Below are 16343 nucleotides of genomic sequence, written 5' to 3'. Positions count from 1 at the left end.
GCCCAAAATCTCCACTCTAGAAATAGAGCAAACCCAGCTCGCTCTGCTCGTCCACGAGACCGAGACGGCGGTAGACGCCGCGGTCCACGTTGGTGCAGTGTTCCTTGACTTCCAGAAGACGTTCCGCAAAATTCCGCACTGTCACCTGATGAACAAAATGCGAGTGTTTGCTGTGACTGACCATGCTGCACATGCACCGTGTAGTGCTAGTGCTCGGGCAGTGTCACAAGAATTGTCCATCCCATGGTCAAGTACGGAAAGTTTTGCGTTCTGTTTTACACTGGTACCCATACAGCAGCAACTGAAACCTCACGATCCTCAGCAAAGTTCTGAACTCGCTGTTCGGTTTATGGCACGTATCGAAGTGGCCGGGTAGTATTCTATGCAGTGACGAGAAACACCATAGGGTGCAGCGAAAACACAGATAGGGCAACACGTTATACCATATGATAATTACAGCCCACACTGGTCCTCTGTGAGTAGCTGCACCCGGTAGATGCCATTATTAAAGTGCCAACCGTCGTACTGTCTATGACCTGGAGTCGTTGGTGTAATTCACTCTTTCCGACTCACGCGCCGGTGGCTCGCCTGCGGAGCCGTCGCATCTGGAGGCCAGCCGTGAAGGCGAATCAACGCCGGCAGGCATGCCGGACGACACAATTGATTGCGGCGCAGCTGCGCGGCCTGGGCTCGTGTAACGGCCGGCCCACAAACAAGCAGGCAAGCTCATCTGGATGCCTCGCCCCTCCTGCTCCTGCAGCCAGCCGGAATCACAAGTCGACTGCCTGCCTGCCATTGACTGCAGCTGGCGCGTGCTCGGCCGCACGCACGTGCTACCATCCACACGACGCTCCACGTCCCACGTCACCTGCTGCTGCTGCTGCTTTGCGTTCGTCTGTACTCCGTCGCACCATCTTCACTAGACTCACTTGTTCATTATTATACAGTTCGACCGTCACGAAAGGCTGTGACAGCAGAAGCTAAACGATCAATATCTTAAAACTAGTAGCATTTGCGGCTCTTGGATCCACTCCTTTATTGCTACAGATTACACATGGACTGAACGATGCTATAGTAGTAAAGTATGACGACACAAGGTAGTTTGAGGGAACTATTGGGTGGTTGTAATTAAAATGCAGCTACTCATAATGGTCCATTGTGGGCTGTTGTTATCGTACAACAGCGAAATTTGGTAGACATTCTAATGCGTGAATGCGAAACTGATTTACGCTGGAAAAAAGTAGTTCCAATTTTGGCCACCAGGTGCAAGTCTGGCGCTGTGAATTCAAGAAGGACATATGGAAACTTTTTCAAACGTAACTGCTAGGAATAGGACGTGGGTAGAGAAGGTATACTGTTGATATTATCGTTAACCGCTTCTTGCACAACTTCTTCAACATGAGCACCAGAGATGTCGACGAGATGCTACATCCTTTAAACGACGTGATCAACAGTTGCTCGAAGCACTTCCGGTGGAAGCTGAGCAACGTGTTCTTGTATACAGTCATTCACATCAGGTACACGCGTACTTTTAGATATCCCCAGAGCCAAATTTCGCAAGGGTTCAGGTCATGTGACCCTGCAGGCCAGGCGTCTGGAACATGTCTGGAGACAACAAGTTCCTGGACGGTTGCATTAAGCAGATCTTTCACTGGGCGAGCGACATGAGATGTTGCCGCATCTTGCATGAAAACTGTGGTTTCCACACTGTCGCGCTCTTCTGAGCAGTTCAAGCAGGTCTTGACAGCGTGCAGACGTCACGGTACACCTGACAGGTCGTCTGGGTGTGTTCTCTTAAAGAAGAACGGGCCCAGGACAGAGATGGTTGTGAAACCGTACCACGCGGTCACGACGAGTTCAATCGCCCTTCGTGCACAACACGCGGTTTTACAGTACCCCGAATTCGGCAGCTCTGTGTATTCACAGCACTTTGTAGAGTAAAATGTCACTCCCTAGAATAATGAACGGCTACATGATTTCAGCTTCGATTGGTGGAAAATTCGTTGGTGCGGATCATGAGGTTTCAGTTGTTGCAAGGTCTGGATCTTATACGGGTGCCAGTGTAAAATACACCGCAAAACTTTCCGTACTGTTGACCAAGGGTGGGCAGTTTTCGCGACACGGCACGAGCACTAGCACTATGCGGGGCACGTGCTGCGTGGTCAGTGACAGCGATAGCAAACTCGCTAACAACTTGTATCGGGATAGTATGCCTTCCTCTTGCAGGTGCCACACCAAGACCTGCCGTGCTTTGGGATTTCATTATTTTCTCCTTTAAACCGTTTAATGGTATCGGGCCTCTCCTCAGACCTTTCAGTCGGCGATACTCTGTCAATGCAGCGCTGTAACTGCTGCAGGTAACATTACAGTTTCACTAACAGCGCACGGTCTCTCTTCTCGATAGCCATACTGTTCACTCACATTACGGCTTCTCAAATGACAGCGTGGGTGTCATGCCGTCATACAAACAGTGTTGTCAACTGGTGGCCAAACCTCAAACTAATTTTTTCCAGCGTAAATCGGTTCCGCATTAACGCATTAGCATGTCTACCAAGTTTTGCTGCCATAATTACGACTCACGCTGGACCTCCATGAGTAGCTGCACTTTAATTATAAGCCAACCGCACGACAAATGCTGCTACCTTGATGCAGCGTTCGTGGGAAACTGCGCAGGCAGAAATTACTTGTGCTCTGATCAGCTGCAGAAATGAAAGCTGGTGGGGATTATACTGTTGGATATGTGCCAAATCGCTTACTGTCATTTATTTATAGTAAATAAATTAATCCTCAAATATAATCGAAATAGCATTGGAAACCCTCTCAGTAACGGATTATTATGAGATAATTTGAGACGCTGTCAGAAGTAAACTATTATGACATAATTAGAACATCATTTTACAGTTAATTTTAGGTAAACAATTGATACACTTCGTGCGTCATTGGCAATCCGTCCAACAAAGTAGTTCGCTTGCAAGCAGCAGGAGGAGGAGGAGATTAGTGTCTAACGTCCTGTCGACGAGGAGGTCATTAGAGACGGAGCTCAAGTTCGGGTTAGGGAAGCAAGGGGAAGGAAAGCGGCCGTGCGCTTTCGAAGGAACCGTCCCGGAATTTGGCTTAAGCGATTTAAGGAACTCGAGGAAAACCTAAATCAGGATGGCCGGACGCGGGTTTGAACCTTCGTCCTCCCGAATGCGAGTCCAGTGTGCTAACCACTGCGCTACCTCGCTCGGTCGCTCAGCCAGTCAGTGTTAAGTGTAATGGCATGACGTTAGGAAGTGCGCCGTTAAGGGGATACGGAATCGGATTTTGGGTTAAAAAATCGAATTTTTTTTTATTGGCGTATTATATTCTGCAATGTTTCCTCTTTAAAATGACGTATCATACATAGCTCTACTACAATTATAACTATTTTATTTTTATATATTTGTGAGATCGGGTATTGCGCTTTAGTTATACACGTCTCTCGTGGCTGACCATGAACTTTTTGGCAGTACCTTTAAAGTGACATGAATTCAAATATCCCGGTTTCCAGCGACTATTTATACACTAGTTGCCCGAAAATGTTTCTCTCTGGTTTCCTCAAGTTACTCTTTGACTTTGTGGCGGGACTGTTTTGTAAACAGTGTGATATAAGAAAGTAGTTGTTGTTGAGTTATTTCGTATTTAGTGCTTCATTTTTCGCAGTGAAAATGCCTAGAGCTAAAGCAAAAGTATTTAAAAAGCGTGTGAACTGGCAAAAGAAAAGAAATAATGATTCATTAGCAAAGCAAAGCAGTTCATCATCATCACTGTTGGAAAATGTGAATCCACTTATTACTGATTTGCCGAACGAACTTACACCAAATGAAAACAGTGCTTCTCATAAAAAACTAAGAGATTTGGAAGAGAAATATAATTTACTTGATAGAGGGAATGAAGTTTTTGAACTCATTGATACGAATATATTGTGTGAAGCTCTTGAAAACAGTTTGTGCTGCAAAAAATGTCATGGAAACGTTTCTCTGAAAGTAGAATCCCATGTTGGCCTGGCTGCCCAGTTTAATTTAATATGCAGTGTTTGTAAATACAGCTGTAAGTTTCCAAGTTCGGTTTCAGTAACTGTAAATAATGGATACAAGAAAACTGAACTTTATAGTGTAAATATTAGGTTAGTTTATGGATTGCGAGCAATTGGTAAGGGCAAAGCAGCTGGTGATATGCTATGTGGTGTTCTAAACCTTCCACGTGCACCTTCAAAGTTTGAAGCTTACAATTATGTACTAGGATCTGCAGTTGAAGATGTAGCACAGAAGTCAATGCAGGTTGCTGTGGAAGAAGCAGTGGAAGAAAATGACGGCAGTCGTGACCTCACAGTGGCGTTTGATGGCACGTGGCAGAAAAGGGGCCACACCTCCAACAATGGTGTTGTAACAGCAACTAGTGTTGATACTGGCAAGGTTATTGATGTTGCAATAATGTCTAAATACTGTAGGTGCACAGGCAGGCTGAAAAATGAACACAGTGATGACTGTATTGCTAATTATTATGGTAGTAGTGGTGGCATGGAGGTTGCTGGGGTGAAGAAAATTTTTCATCGCTCTTCACAGTGGTATAATGTTCGCTATGTCAAATATCTGGGAGATGGTGACTCTAAAGCATTCAAAGAAGTTTTGGAAAGCAAACCATATGGGAACAGTGTAAATATAAGCAAACTTGAATGTATAGGACATGTGCAGAAGAGAATGGGTGCCAGGCTGAGAAGGTTAAAATCAGTTATGAAAGGGAAAAAACTAGATGATGGGAAAACCTTGGATGGCAGAGGAAGATTGACTGATTCCATAATAGACCACATTCAGAACTGCTATGGCCTTGCAATCAGGCAAAATACAGGCAATCTTGAAGAAATGAGGAGAGCTATATGGGCTTTATATTTCCACACCGCATCCACGGATGAGCATCCACAACATGGTTTGTGCCCCAAAGGTGAAAACAGCTGGTGTAAATACAATAGGGGACTAACAACAGGAGAGAAATACATTCACCACCACAGTCTACCATCAGCCATCATGGCAGAAATAAAGCCCATTTTCAGAGATCTGGCTGACAGAAGTCTTCTGATGAAATGTCTTCACGGAAAAACGCAGAACCCCAACGAGTGCTTGAATAGTGTGATATGGCATCGTCTCCCAAAAACAGTGTTTGTCGGAATTAATACACTACATTTTGGTGTGTATGATGCTGTGGCAACCTTCAATCTTGGAAATATAACTAAATGCCAGGTCCTTCAAAAGTTGGGTATGTGTGTTGGTTCCCGTACGGTACGTGCTGTGTTCTTTTTAGATCAGCACAGACTAAGGCATGCTGATAATATAATCAAGACATTAGTGAAAAAAGCAAGACAGGTGCAGAGGGGTGCCAAAAGAAGACTTGAAGATGATTATGAAGACTGTGAAGGGGGTATTAGCTACGGATCAGGAATGTTTTAATCTTCTTTCTCCGTTTCCCGTAAGTTTACTTTTTACTTCATCTAGGAACATTATCTCAGGTACTGGTCAACCTAGAAGTCTGAAATTTTTATGACGTAGTGACATAGGTCCCTATTACATACTGAAACAACTATTTTTTAATTACTTGATTTACAAAAGACTTAGGGGTGATAGTCTAGTAAAAAGCGATGGAAAAAATTTACTTAAAAATAAATGTACAATATCTCTGTAAGAAAATACTTTGACAATAAACTGTTGTTTCAGTATTGTTGTAACATATGAATGCACATACAGTAAAATTTTTACCTCTCTGTCTCCAGTAGATTGTGAGAAAATGTTCCCTATAGTAGGCATATATTAACATTGCGGGGATAGGTGATTCCGTATCCCCTTAAGCTCGGTCATCTGCGATGAAAGCAGATTATAAAATGACTTCAAGAATGTTAATTTGTCTTCTGACAGGTTAATAATAGACATTCTTCATTTATAAAGTGATAAAGGATTGAATTCTAATAGGAGCTCAGTTTGCTATTTTCTCTGACGGTATGTTTATAACAAAAATAACAAGCATTCTTATAAACTAGCGACTTCATCACTTAGATCAAAAAACAGCCTGTTCCAATTTCCATGAAGGCTTCTCGTGAAAAGCAACCGTCTCGCCTATGCGCTATCTCTCTGTTGCGAAAACCACATCACATGAGGACGCCAGGTTGGTGGAACAATTAGAACTCTAGTGTCTTATTATGATGTTACAAGATACAAGTACGACCCTTACATGTCCTGCAACTGCAGCACAAATGGAGATATTAACGCGCTATCTGTAACAACAGTGAAAGGGAATAGCACAGTGATTCTATAAACACGTGCCGCTTACTAGCCTCATATTTAGTCGCTGATGGGACATTTGATAGATTCTCACTTCGCCTTACATGTCATCCCTGGCGGGAGGAAGTGTGGTATCTGATTTCGCCGTAAACTTCCTGCCAGATTACCGGACGTGAACTCGATTAAATTCCGCAGGAAATATCTTCCCTTAGACTTTGCCTAAGACGTTTCTCCACAATATCCTTTCTTCCAAGTGTGCTGGTCAACGCAAGGTACGCAGCAGGACGTCCGTTAAGTCTGGAAGGTAGCAGAGGCAGATACTGTCGCAAATACAATTGTAAGGGCGGTAACTGCACTGTCCGCGCAAGGCAAGTTTCCCGCTTCCAATCTCGGTTAGGCACTCTTAACTTGCCAGCGAGTTTCAAAACAGCGTACACTCTGCAGCATAGTGAGAGATTCACTCTGTGCTTAACATCCTGTGTTCGAATCGGGAAAGTGGAAAACACTATAATCGTATCCGAGAAGTACTGTAATCGTATCCGAAAAGTAGGGGATCAAACACTTGGTACGTATCCGAACAATGTGTTCTGAGATGATGCGTTCAAAAAGGCTGCGGCCAGTTTATTTCCCTTCCTTGTTCATCTGTGGTGTTGAATTAATTTAATCTATAGCGATCCGTTTCAGTTGTGCTAATGATTTATTCAATCCACGACCGGTTCCGCGATGTTAAAATCCCTTCTTCAGGTGCATGAACAATTGTTGTTCTCGATCGCGCAAAACATACGGTTTGGTCAGTCAATGCAAGGGTTCCAGGTCGCCGTATGTTTTAGAAGAAACAAAAAAAAAAAAAAAAAAAAAATAGGAGAGGGCACCGTCCGCTGTCGGACAGCAGCACGCTACGGACGCCAACAAGTGTTCCTTGTGTATGGCCTGGATGAGGTTTCCAACTCAAATCTTCATCCCTGTTTCTTTACGGAAATAGTAGTTAACGTGTCGAAACAAGATTAGGCCGATTAATTTCTTTAAGTTCATTTCTGATGTAGTCTTACAAGTGTAGACTGTTTCTGTGACGGAAAACAGGAAAGTAGCAAACCGAATCTCTGTAAATGCCTCAGTTCACATTTACAATACAAAACCGTGCCAACAGGCGATTACGATGGGCTTAAATTGGCTGAAAATAATAACAGTTATTGCTTCCCGTAGTCCTGAATTTACAGAAATCAGGGAGTTATTGTCAGAATGACAAACAGGAGGGGACCACGATTCACGTGCATGTCTGTTAAAGAGGACCATACTCCTGACCACCACCACGACCCCTTCTGCAACATGTGCAAAACTTTGAGGTGTCAGAGACGTGTACTTTTATTTTATTTTCCTTGATCTCTGATAGTCCTCTTCAAGATGTATCTAGCATGCACCGGTGACCCTGTATTTTGGGGTAGGTGACGGGGATAATGTTGCCGCGTGAGGGGATTACGATTGTGGAATGGGATCCTCCAGTTACCGATTTCTGTAATCAGTCGCAAAAAAAATCTCTGGAATCAGTCGCAAAAAAAAAAAAAAAAAAATGTAAGACTGGTATCGCACAGTTTCTTCTATTATTCTACATTAAAAGAACGTGGGTCGCATTCGAATTCACCTGAGCCGTGGCGATGGCTAATGGTTAATCGGCTAAACAACGCTGTGCATGAATAGTTTAATGATATCATCAGCAATGCCTCTACGTGTCACTACTGTAATTATCTGACGATGGCTGCAAAGCCGTGACAGGTCAAATTTTAACAAAACATAATTAGACTAAGACAATGACTTTTGTGAATTACTGCACTGTATTCGCCTTTTCATTTTCTAGAAGCACTAATGAATGCTAAAGTATTATGTGCACTTTGTTGCTCTGATAAATTCCTTTCCGTCAGGATATAGTCTTTTTGACGGTGCGAGAACTTCGGTCTGCCTTTCGAAACTGCTGCACCGTCATCAGACTGTCACTCCAGTGGTTCAATTACACAAGAAATAAACTCATGACGCGAAAGTAATTCCATAAAGGTTCCATTATGGAGCTACCATACTATACGAAGCCTATACATGCCTTTCTGTAACACAATACTATTTATATTTTCCTTTTGTGAGTGGTGAGTCATACGTGGAAGTCGCTTGTGGAAATCTTTTCCACCACACGATCTTGCATGACAGTGGCAAAACAGCATCGCAGCGAAGACCCTGAAACGTTAAGATTACCTAACACCTGCGCAGCGTTCCCTGATTCGCTATCAAACCATTACACACGTACTCGGGTGTATTCACGTCGGTCCTAGCTTCGCTTATACCAAGACAGCCCCTGATGGCTTTATTATGAACGGCTCGATAAGCGTCTGACCTAAATCACCACTTGGCGCCACCAAGCCAGACACACGCGTTGCAGCAGCAGCTACCGCAAGGATTCCTTTGTACCTGCGCGTGCAGCTGTCTGACCTGCCCCACACGGTACTTCCTTATTCAACCCGGTCTATACCTGTCCGACGCCAGTCACTAACCAGTTTTTAGGGCACGTACGAGCGAGAGGATTGGCGACATCTGATGTTCGAGATTCTCCTCAGAAGTAAATGAAGAATGGAGTAGAAGATTAGGGCTTTCCGTTCCATTGACGACAACCTCATTAGAGATGGAGCATAGGTTCGGATTCGGGAAGACTGATCTAATGTGGATGGCCAGACGGGGATTTGAGCCAGAATACGAATCCAGTGGCTTATCAATGTGCCACCTCGCTTTGTAAGTGAGCTTTACAGAATGGTGGATACAATTTGGACAATCCGTTACAGGGCCAAAATCACTGTAATTATGTCTGTGCCAAAATGTCTTCATAGCCAGCGGTTCATGTGAGCAGAGCTGAAACTCAGAGGGAGACAATTACGGGCTGTATTGTGGGTAATCAAACATTTCCAGTCGAAAACGATGCAGCAGCGTCTTCAACGCCCCTGCAGAATGCGACTGAGAATTGTCTTGAAGAAGAAACCGCACGACAGTTATGTAATGTTGGCTGCATAGCTTCAGACGAAATTTCTCACTAGGCCCTCGTACTTGGCGGGAGACACTATTGTTCTAGGCATCTTTATGTGCTCAGAGCTAAAATGAACGACGTAACGCGATCGACGGGCATACTAGAGACGCTGCCCAACACACCTGTGTAAAAAACTTCATCGGATTTTCACTGTGCTTTCCATTTCGCGACCGATCATCCCTTACTTTCTGAATAACCCTCGTATTTTTTATAGATTTCTTACCCCTAGTTGAGGAACAGACTTATGATTATTCTGGCCACAATGTGACAACATGCGGAGGATCCGCTCGAGTTAGACAAGGTCGGGGAAGGAAATCGGTAGCCCCCTTTTCAAAGGAGTCATCCCAGCATTCGCAAGAGGTTTAGGAAAGCAATGAAAACCTGAATCTGGATGAGTACGAGACCAGGGTTTCAATAGATGTGCTAACTCAACTCAGTAAATGAAGTCATAAGCCAGAGCTGACAACCAGAAGTATGCCTAAAATGTAATATATTGAAACAGATGAGAAATAAATAGTGTAGTGTAAGGCAGGACTGCTTTACATCCAACTACTCGAGTACATATCTCTCAAACAAAAATAGGACAAACCAGTATCTGAAGTGCAGCCTTCTAATTTAGAGATGGCGACGCTGTATACAATATTACGTAATAAAAAAGTTAAATGTATCATTAACCCGGAGGTTGCTTTGATCGCTTCATTAGTCACGGTGCTATTGGAAGAATTACGCCTTGCCTTCCCCACCCTTTGAACTGAATTATTCAGCCAGTTGTAGGGGGACCTAAGGTTCACAGTGGACTCAGAACCTGGTGCAACATATTTCACATTAACAAACATTACCAGAAGTGAAAAATTACAGGGTTGGCAAGGAATCGAATCCCTGATATTTGTATCCGCAATATGGCGCTTAACCACTGAGCCACATTATTGGGCTATATTACGTAAGTAAAGATTTCTTTGATGGTGGTAGCGCCGACAGTTTTTCTTCGTCCACGCGCCAAATGCATCTGAGGCAGAAGAGTGACTGACCTGCATGAGATACATGCCACAGTCGTATTCTCCGTCGCGCCACTCCCACTACAGCATAGCTTCCAGGAGGCGGCCGCGGCGGAGGCTGGATGGATCTCGTATTCTGGCGCCGTCGACGCTGGGGCCGTTGACCGCCGGCGCTTCGCCCGAGTATCCTCGCCTTGTCGCTAGTCGGCCAGAGCTCTTCTGAGTCCTCACGACAGCGCTGCTCTGTCCTGTCTCGCGTACCGGGACTGATCAGCGTACATCATAAGTGCGTACAGCAGATGTGGTGCAGACTGCCACTGGTAGTGTTGGAAAGGAAGAATCGTCACTGAATCACAGTACTGTGTGATACGTTCGTTGTCGCGCGACCTAGTCTAGCTGTCAGCTCTGTACTACTGAAGCAGAGTAGCGGAGTCTGCGGTGTTGTGACGAACACCGGCTGCTGAATGGAGTGCGTGCTATTTACGTGCGCACAGAGAGCAGGCCGCGCTACGACTGCGGTGTCGGGCCATTCAGGCCGCGCGCCCAGCCCCCTCCATCACGCGCCGAGGCTGCGCGCGCACCTCGGCGAGCAGCGCCCGAGTATCCCCACCCCGCGGCCAACGCACAGTGGTAGGTGCGGCGGGTTGCGTGGCTCGCCGCCCTTGGCGTGCGTGCGCGTGCCGTGCTCCGAGCTGCCGCTTCCTACCCCCTTCCCGTTCCGCGACACCGCACTCCCGACCGCGCCATTGATCTGCCGGGAGGGTGCGTGCGTGGGTGCGTTGGGTGACCCTCGTCCTTCGGGCGAGCTGTGGGCGGCCGCCCCGCCCTTTGCGGCGCACTTTAACTGTGCGAGTATCCATCGTTACGCCTCAGCGGAGAGGAGCGTCTCGCAGCACGTTGCCTAGCCAGCTACAGGCGCGAGCTGGTTCACCGATACTCCGTTACAGAATTACTCCCGACATCCTTTGTCAAGCGAGTTTGTCGTTTCAGCCCCACAGCTAACCTGACCAGTGAAAATAAAACACAGTTGACTGATTCGTCGATTATATAATGAAATTAGCACGGTTCTGCACTGAGATGCCATAACAAGGTACATTTTTTGAATGGGTTTGTTTATAAATTAGCTTTTGCTGCTGCCAGTAGCTTGTTTTTTTTCATTTCTTGCACGGCGCTTTTCGAAAAATGACTCCTATTTTCAAGTGAGCTTTTTCGCGTATTGTTACGCGATAATATACGAAAAACTTCACTCCAATATACCTTCATGTCTACCTGCAGAGAGTTTGTACCCATGGGGCCGTAGCATAGATGGACGAAAACATGGAATGAGATGAATCGGGGGCCATAAATGCTGAGCACCGTGACAGGGCCGTGAGAATGACTCTGGGAAACAGTGTTTAGTGGTTGTTACCTGCAGAGGGACTTCTAACCTAAGCACTCTCCTCATTCTACAAGGGTCGGATAGAACGGCGCCGGTTCGCAAAACATTTTACATAGGCCAGGTGCCAGTCCATCACGGAAGATGAAGGGATGGATGAAAGTGGGTGGAGCAAGCAGTTTAAGAGAAACTGCTATAAATTGAGCTTTTGTGCAAATGGTGGGAAGGTCATAAAACTCACTGCATTCTCATATTAGAAGCTGGAACGATACAGACAGAGGAGCTGGCGTATGTGTCTGGTGGTGGTAGGAATGTTCCATCGCCCCCCCCCCCTCCTCTTGCTGACACCAGGAAGTAACCAGCTTCTTTTAATGAGTGGAAGAAACATTATGTTTCATGAGCACGACTATCTGGGAAGCTTAACAGCCTTCTTCCAGAAAATGAAAATGGTCAACCGAGAAAGATTAGAGCATTCCATAAATGAGGGACTGTGGTCTCATCTAGGTACATGTTTTTTGCCAGAATATGGCCAGGCTTATGGGTACAATTAGAATGACAACTCACTAACCTAAAATCTTCTTTCTTCAGACAAGGGAGATCTGGAGTCACAGATTGGGTCCTCTCAGGATATGCGAAGTAGAGGCTTGCTCCCCCAGCATCGGAACACTGGTGCTGTGTCTGGATTGCCTACCACGTCAACAGAACAGTTAAGACGGAAGATTCAGTGAGTAGAGGATAGTTCGATTGGTTTGTGCAATGTGGGAGTGGTTTCGTTTCACTGATTTGGCTCCTGTAACGAGGCTTGCTGGAAAGTGGTGGTGATTCTTCGAGGACTTCGTATTCTGGTCCTCTCCTGGTGTAGAACTTCATGTCTTTCCCAAGTGGGTGGAACTTCTGGCCTGTATCTTGCTGTGTACTAAGAGCCTGTGGCAGTTTCAAACTGTACTGACAATAGACCTGCATATCATCTCGGACATATCGTGTGTCATGAGGGTGCACTTGTTCGTCCTGAGTCGGCCGTCTGACGTTTGACAATTCAAGCACGCAACGTCGGGCCTGTGAGTCAAATTGGTTTGGCCAGACCAGCGAATTGGTGCACCTCACACTGAAATCTGCCGGCATTTCAGGGCTCTGATAGGGAAGTTCCCCACGTTTTGATAATCAGAAGGCCAGACCACGCAGTTCGTTTATCTTTGTGGACGTGTCAGAACATTACAGGCTTCCGCAGCGACCGCTCCTCGTCCAGAACGCGCAGTTTTTCTCTGCGGCCTGGATCAAGGTGAAGCGGTAAAATACTGCTGCACAGGCTGTAATATTGTTACGTGATATTCACAGCTCCCTATTCTCAGGTGAACCATAGTTTCTAGTATAGTTGATCGTAGTTGATTCCATTTGAATAGAGTTGGGCCTCACAGTTGGTTCATGTAAACAAAGATTGCATTGCAAAAGAGATTAATTTCTGGTAGAATTTGTACAGCTTCCACCTCAATGTATGCTTTGCCTATCAAACACTTTCCTTATCTGATTTGTGTTAGTCAATTATGTGTAAAATTTATCAGCTGGTTATAATAACTAAAGGTTTAATGAAACTTGTCATTATTTTGTAAACTTAAATACGCCTCTGTTCTCATTCCTACTTCCTCCACTATTCACTGTTTTATTTGATTGCGGTGGTACGTGGGTGGCTTCACTCAGACACATATTTATGGTTAAAACGAGTGACGACTTGCAATAATATACTCTTTCGCTCTTCCGATCCCTACCGACATTATTCCAGCCGGTCCCTCACGCTTTCACCAACCACTTATAATGGATAAAATAAAACTTACATTTTTGCTTTACATTAATGGTTTTCCATATCGCAGCTACAAAACAGTACAGCAAATGCTCCCTTCTTCTGCCAATTTGTGTGCTTCGCGTTCAGTTTGGATTTCGTATTTCTTGTAAAATTAAAAAAAAAAGGTCTTCTCATAACTGTACATGAGTTTACCTACGTGGTAATGTGTTTCGGGCGGTTGGTGGCTATCCACGTATGGGTGTGATTGGTTCAAAATTGTTCAAATGGCTCTGAGCACTATGGGGCTTAACTTCTGAGGTCATCAGTCCCCTAGAACTTAGAACTACTTAAACCTAACTAACCTAAGGTCATCACACACATCCATGCCCGAGGCAGGATTCGAAACTGCGACCGTAGCGGTCGCGCGGTTCCAGACTGTAGCGCCTAGAACCGCTCGGCCACCTCGGCCGGCTGGTGTGATTGATTTCCCAGAAAAAGCTGACGATGAGATGTGTATGCTATATGAGTAATCAACATCAATGAAGTGCAGCCTAAGGAACATTTTAATCTTTCACATAATAAAATACACTGCGATTGCGTCCTCTGAGATGCCACCAACAACAACAATGGGGAGACTAAAAACACCCATGATTCTATACGAGCCAGCCATTAAAGATATAACTAACACAAGAGATAATTAAATTGCTGAAGAAGTATTATAATTTCTATTTCAGGTCAAGTATGAACCATGTTTAATAGTTCTGCATTGTGTTGACATCATTTTCAACGTTTCGGACTACACCTTTTTGCTTTTTTTTGTCAGAATACGTTATCTTCGAAAAGTAATTGGAACAACCACACGTCTGCCGAAATGCAAGACTAACCAAAGTGTCCACTACCATCAAAATCTCCAACTTTATCATATCTGACATTCCCTAAGGCGATGTGGGTGCTGTATTTATTTGTTACTGATGAACTATTATGCAAACTGCGATAGAAATGTCCACGACAAATAGTATAAACACGATGTGTGGCAGCTGTGATGCATATTTCTTCACGAACACTATTTAAAATCATGCTGGACTTCGTGACCCTCGTTTTGCTGCTCTCAGTGAGCGAGAACAAGGCTACATCGGACGCTCTGCCTATGTCTGGCTAGATGCCAGCGATTGTATCTACTGGCCCCGTTAGCGAAGCGCGTCGACCGTCACAAGGCGTCTCTAGAATGGAAATTGGATAAGAAACTAAGGGAGGCGACGCAGTATGAGAAGTAGGTTTACGTGGGACGACCGCAATTAGTTTTTCCGGGCCAATAGCCCGCATTCATGCTTTCTGAGACTTCCGTAATGTGTCTTGGGGCTAGTTTTGGTGCGGTTTCTTCGAATAAGCGGCCATTTCATAACCGACGAAGCGCTTAGCCTTCGACATCATTAGTGTAAACCCAAACAGGACTAACATGGGATATTGAACTGACACAAAGAAGAGTAGCACGGATGGTTACTGGTTTGTTTGACTCACGGGGCAGCTTCACGGTAATTCTGAAAAATCTGGCAGGACTTGGTATTATTTCTATAACTATTTGAATAAAAATACGGTAGGCGTAATGTACCACTACTACCCCTAAGCATGGTGGTAGGGGTGAGACCAGTCGACAGTTTTCGAGATCGCTAGGTACAGTGGTAGCAGTCCCGACAGCGTTTCACCCTTAGGGGCAGTACGGGGCAGGGGGTGGGGGTTGCACACAGTGACACATCAGTATATCTCCGAAACACCTGAAGCAATTCCTAGCCAGCTTGGCATGCGTATCATTTGCAATTTGGAAAAAATACCATAACAGTACGACACCCCTAAAAACGTAACTCAGGAATGCCTGGAGAAATATCAAAGAAATTTGATATGTAGATGATTCACTGTTTATATAAAAATGCTGTGGGCATCACTTCTGCCCCTAGATGTGATTGTGGTGATGAAATGGGACGACATGTAAAAAAGTTCTAAAGCGGCCTCTTCGTATTTATTTTAGTTGATTTGGAATATTTTAGAAGTATGAAGCGCCATCTGTCTATTACTTGTATTTGTGTTGTTCAGTGTGTTAACTAGATAGCGAAAATGAGCTCTGCAACGAGCCAATAATTTTATAAGCGGGTTTCTAGGCCAAAGATAATACCACACAGCGGTATACCACAGATATATTTAACGCCATCTCTGGAGTCCTTCGGCGTAAAACAGGGGAGAATCAGACATTCGACAGAGACAGACGTTTTTCTCGAAATGACGATCAATTAACTGCTCTCAAGATGTCTCAAACGAAACGGAAATCTATTGTTCATCTAGTGGTTGAAGCTCACTTTTTGGTCCGTGTTTGCTTTCTAATACATAATTAAGGACATATGACTGCCTTGAGCAACCACAAATTCTTCTTGTTTGACACAAAAACATGTTTTGGTAATGACAGTGCTATAATATAAAGTTAGCAAAAAAAAGAGAAAAAAACTTTAGTTTCATTTTAGGTGGAAGATTTTGGTAAATATACTTAACATGACATAGAAAAGTCGTTTTAATTGCAAATGATACAATGGAACGAAATATCATTTATACTACAAGAGCGAGACAGCCATATAAACATCTTTATAAGATGCCAAGGTACAGATTTTTTCTGTTAATGATTTTATAAATGTAAGGACTATAAACTCAAAACTATGTAGATTACATGTTACACGTTATTTGACAGAAAGTAAATGAATCCACTGAAGATGGTGAAACATCTCCGAAACATATGTGACGGTTAAACAAGACGAATTTCTGTTTGCTTAATGCAGGAAAGTAATTCCATTATGATACAGAGTGT

The 16343-nt window shown here is 44.4% G+C and overlaps 1 protein-coding gene across 1 annotated transcript in view; it reads left to right on the top strand.

Moving 5' to 3' along the window:
• The first annotated feature begins 10389 nt into the window (after window positions 1-10389).
• LOC124788824 (protein FAM117B-like) overlaps window positions 10390-16343 on the top strand; it is a 39830-nt gene continuing 33876 nt past the window's right edge. The window contains exon 1 of the mRNA XM_047256105.1: window positions 10390-10539. Within this exon, the coding sequence (XP_047112061.1) occupies window positions 10390-10539 (150 nt within the window). The remainder of the gene's footprint in view (window positions 10540-16343) is intronic.

The sequence above is a fragment of the Schistocerca piceifrons genome, chromosome 3 (assembly GCF_021461385.2).
Source record: "Schistocerca piceifrons isolate TAMUIC-IGC-003096 chromosome 3, iqSchPice1.1, whole genome shotgun sequence".
In the NCBI taxonomy this organism is placed as follows: Eukaryota; Metazoa; Arthropoda; class Insecta; order Orthoptera; family Acrididae; genus Schistocerca; species Schistocerca piceifrons.
Note: the sequence above shows the minus strand (reverse complement) of the source record. Positions and strands in the feature narration are given on the sequence as shown.